The following is a 3,234-nucleotide window of genomic DNA, read 5'->3' as shown; positions in this document are numbered from 1 at the left end:
GAGTCACATTGTCCATGTGACTTAGTGGGAGGGTGTTGGTGTAATATAGGAGGTGCCAAAACTAGAAAGGAAGTCACACCTTCCTCATGCTCTAGTTGGCACCATTTTAGTGTCATTTAGGGGGGAATTTGAATTTGATTAGCTTCTCATTTCAGCACCTCTTAGGCTATAAATAAGGTGCTTGCCTTTGTAAATTCAGAATTGGATAATTGATATAGAGAAACTCTACTCATTTGGAGAGAGATTTGTGTGAGATTTGGATCTCCTTGCTTAGTCTCATCTTGTGAGCTTTTGGAGAGCTTCAAGTGGCGGCTTCCTTCACTCATCTTGGAACTCCATCACCAAATGGCGTGAGCAACTCCAAATTCCATTCCAGCGGTCTTCAATCACTTAAGTTTCATCTTCTTTCATCTCCATTTTCATTTCCAATCGGTAGTTTAGCTTGTTCTTCAATTTCTACCGTTTATTCTTGTTCTAGGTGTTGTTTTAAGTTTCTATTCGGTTTATCTTCTTCCTTTGATGATTTCAATCGGTAGATTCATTTCTTGATTCAATTTTGTCCAGTTTTTCAGTTTACACATTTCAATTGTGCTTCTATTTGTGTTCTTGTTTTGTTCTTGCTTTCCTTTCAATTCCGTCAAGTGTTTGTGAAAAGGATATGGCACTCATTGTTCAATGAGTTTGGCTTCTCTCTTGGATGGCATTATCCTCCATTGAGATGACCTTAAGCCTCCTTAAAGTGTTGTTTCTTGTTAAGTGTCTATCCAACTCATATCAGCACCCCTGTGTGTAAATTGGTTATTTGTTGTTAGGTAAGACGACCTTCCTCGGTAAGATGATCTAAGTAGGCGCCCTACGTGTAAGTTGATTCTCTTTTTCCAGGTAAGACGACTTATCTCGGTAAGATGATCCGAGTAGGCGCCCTGCGTGTAAATTCAACATTTTAGTTGGACAATTGGCAGTAATGTGCCCAAAACCTAAACATTTAAAACATTTCATATTGGAGGTTTTGGTTGGTGACTTAGTGGTAGAGGTGAAAATGTGGTCTTTATAAACTTTTTGGTGTGTAGTGATTTCTTTTGAAGAATGGGAAGGAGAAGTTTTTGTACAAGATTTGTAGAAGCCATCACTGTGAGTTTTTTTTTAAAGTTGTTTTCTTCAAAATTTGTGATTCCACCTTGATGGCTAGGTGAACCAACTTGATGTGAATGCAATAACAAGAATACATGATTCTTTGACATTCTTAGGAGCAACTTGAGTTGGTCATGAATTGGCACTTTACTTAGAATTGGATCAATGTTCTAATTCAAGAACTCACCAAGACTTTGCACCGACCAAAGCTCATATGGAAGTCCATATATTGTCAAATGGAATCAAGCAACAAGAATTGAAGAACAACAAATGAAAACCGAACAGAAATTGAAAGGAATAACTACTGTACCGAACAGAATTTGAAAGCTAAGCTAGGAAACACAAATTTAATCGGTGAAAAAGAATGAAGAACACTAAACATTGGAAACTACCGAATGAATTTGCAAGAGATGAAAGAATGAACACTTATGGAGTGAAACTTGTTGGATTTGAGACTTGGAATTTCATTCACGCCACTTGGAGCCTTGTTCCAAGATAAGTGAAAGGTTGCTGCCACTTGAAGCTCACCATTGGCACACAAGATAAGGCAAAGGAAGAAGAAGACAACAAGACTCACAATTTCTCTCTAAACTTGAGTATAGTTTCTCTACTTCTAATTTCCAAATCTGATTTGTACAAGGGCAGCACCTTTATTTATAGCCTATAAGGTGCTGAAATGCTAAGCTAATCAAATGCAAATGTGCCCCTAAATGACACTCAAATTCGGCGCGAACTAGTGCATGAAGGAAGTGTGACTTTCCTTCCTAGTTTGGCACCTCCTAACTCATATCTACACTCCCCCTAGCATCCCTTACTAATTTCACACCTATTTATTACATCCGCACCCCTACTCTATAATAGAAATAAGAAGAGCCATCTTCAGATACTCTTGTCCCAAAGCTCTTGCCATGCTCCTAGTGATTCGTTGGGCTTGAGCCCCTTGTTGGGCTTGGGCTTCATGGGCTTGAGCATCCTCTACTTGGTTTCCATCACAACTTCTTTAAAGAAAAGTACTCATAACTTCTACAACATCTCGAATTTCTTGCCTCAAACCACTCACAAACATAGTTATCTTTGACTCATCACTATTAGGCATATTAATTTTAGTCAAAGTTGTTTCTAAATCCTCAAAATATTCCTTTACCGTCCTAGGTCCTTGATGAAGCCGTTGGAGCTTCAACAAGTGTTCCTTCCTATGAGGAGGAACAAACCACGCGCGCATACATGCTTTCAAATCATTCCAAGAGACCACGATTGGTCTCTTGTTTAGCCTAATGTCCATTACAGTTTGTTCCCACCATTGGTTGGCATAATCTAAAAAAACTAGGGAAGCTAACCTAAGCTTTTGGTCCTCAGTGACCTTATACACATTAAAGAGATGTTCAACTTTAGCTTCACATTCTAAATACAAAGTAGGGTCATTGGACCCACTAAAACTAGGTAACTTTACAAAATCAAAAGAATGTTGTGGTTGGTGGTGGTGTTGATGGTGCCGTTTTGCAAAAGTGTGCACTAGCCCATCATGTTCTTGACTCCCATAGTGCATGGATGGTCTAGGTGCTCTTGGCGGCTCCAATCTCCTTTCTTGAATTTGCCTCGCTTGAGCTTTTTATAGTCTTTGCAATCTTTACACTAGTTGGCTTATTTTCTCGTCTTTGTGGACAAGTCGCTTCTTGACCTCCACAAGTTCTCTCAAAAGGTGGGCTTTGTGATATGATTGCGGTTTTGAAGGTTCACTTAAAGACAAATGACCCATAATTTTTTGCACAAAGGAATATAAACAATTAGTGAAAACAATTTAAACACTCCTCACGTTTTCGTCACTTTTGGTGAAATTCAAGAAGAGAACACTCAAAGCACTTCAAAGAAATTCTTCCACTAACAAAGGTCTTTCTTGAGTTTGAAATACTCTCAAATGAAAAAGGTCAAAGCCTTCAACACTTGATCTTAGAGGAAACCACCACAAAACTTAAGGAAAAGAAATAAAAGACAGACAAGAAAAGCTTAAGCAAGAAAAGCTAAACCAATTTGAAAAAAGAGATTATGACAAAACTTGAAGAAAGACAATCAAGAAAAAAGGCACACAAAAGGACTCAAAGATAC

General features: G+C 38.3%; 1 protein-coding gene across 1 annotated transcript; it reads right to left on the bottom strand.

The window, feature by feature from the left end:
- Positions 1–2,131: 2,131 nt before the first annotated feature.
- LOC137809098 (uncharacterized) lies at positions 2,132–2,677 on the bottom strand. Its single transcript, XM_068610239.1, has one exon. The coding sequence runs from the start codon at positions 2,675–2,677 to the stop codon at positions 2,132–2,134; it is 546 nt and encodes a 181-aa protein (XP_068466340.1).
- Between the last annotated feature and the right edge of the window lie 557 nt (positions 2,678–3,234).

Source organism: Phaseolus vulgaris, chromosome 2 (genome assembly GCF_000499845.2).
Source record: "Phaseolus vulgaris cultivar G19833 chromosome 2, P. vulgaris v2.0, whole genome shotgun sequence".
Lineage (NCBI taxonomy): Eukaryota > Viridiplantae > Streptophyta > Magnoliopsida > Fabales > Fabaceae > Phaseolus > Phaseolus vulgaris.
This window is presented reverse-complemented; position numbering and strand designations above follow the sequence as displayed.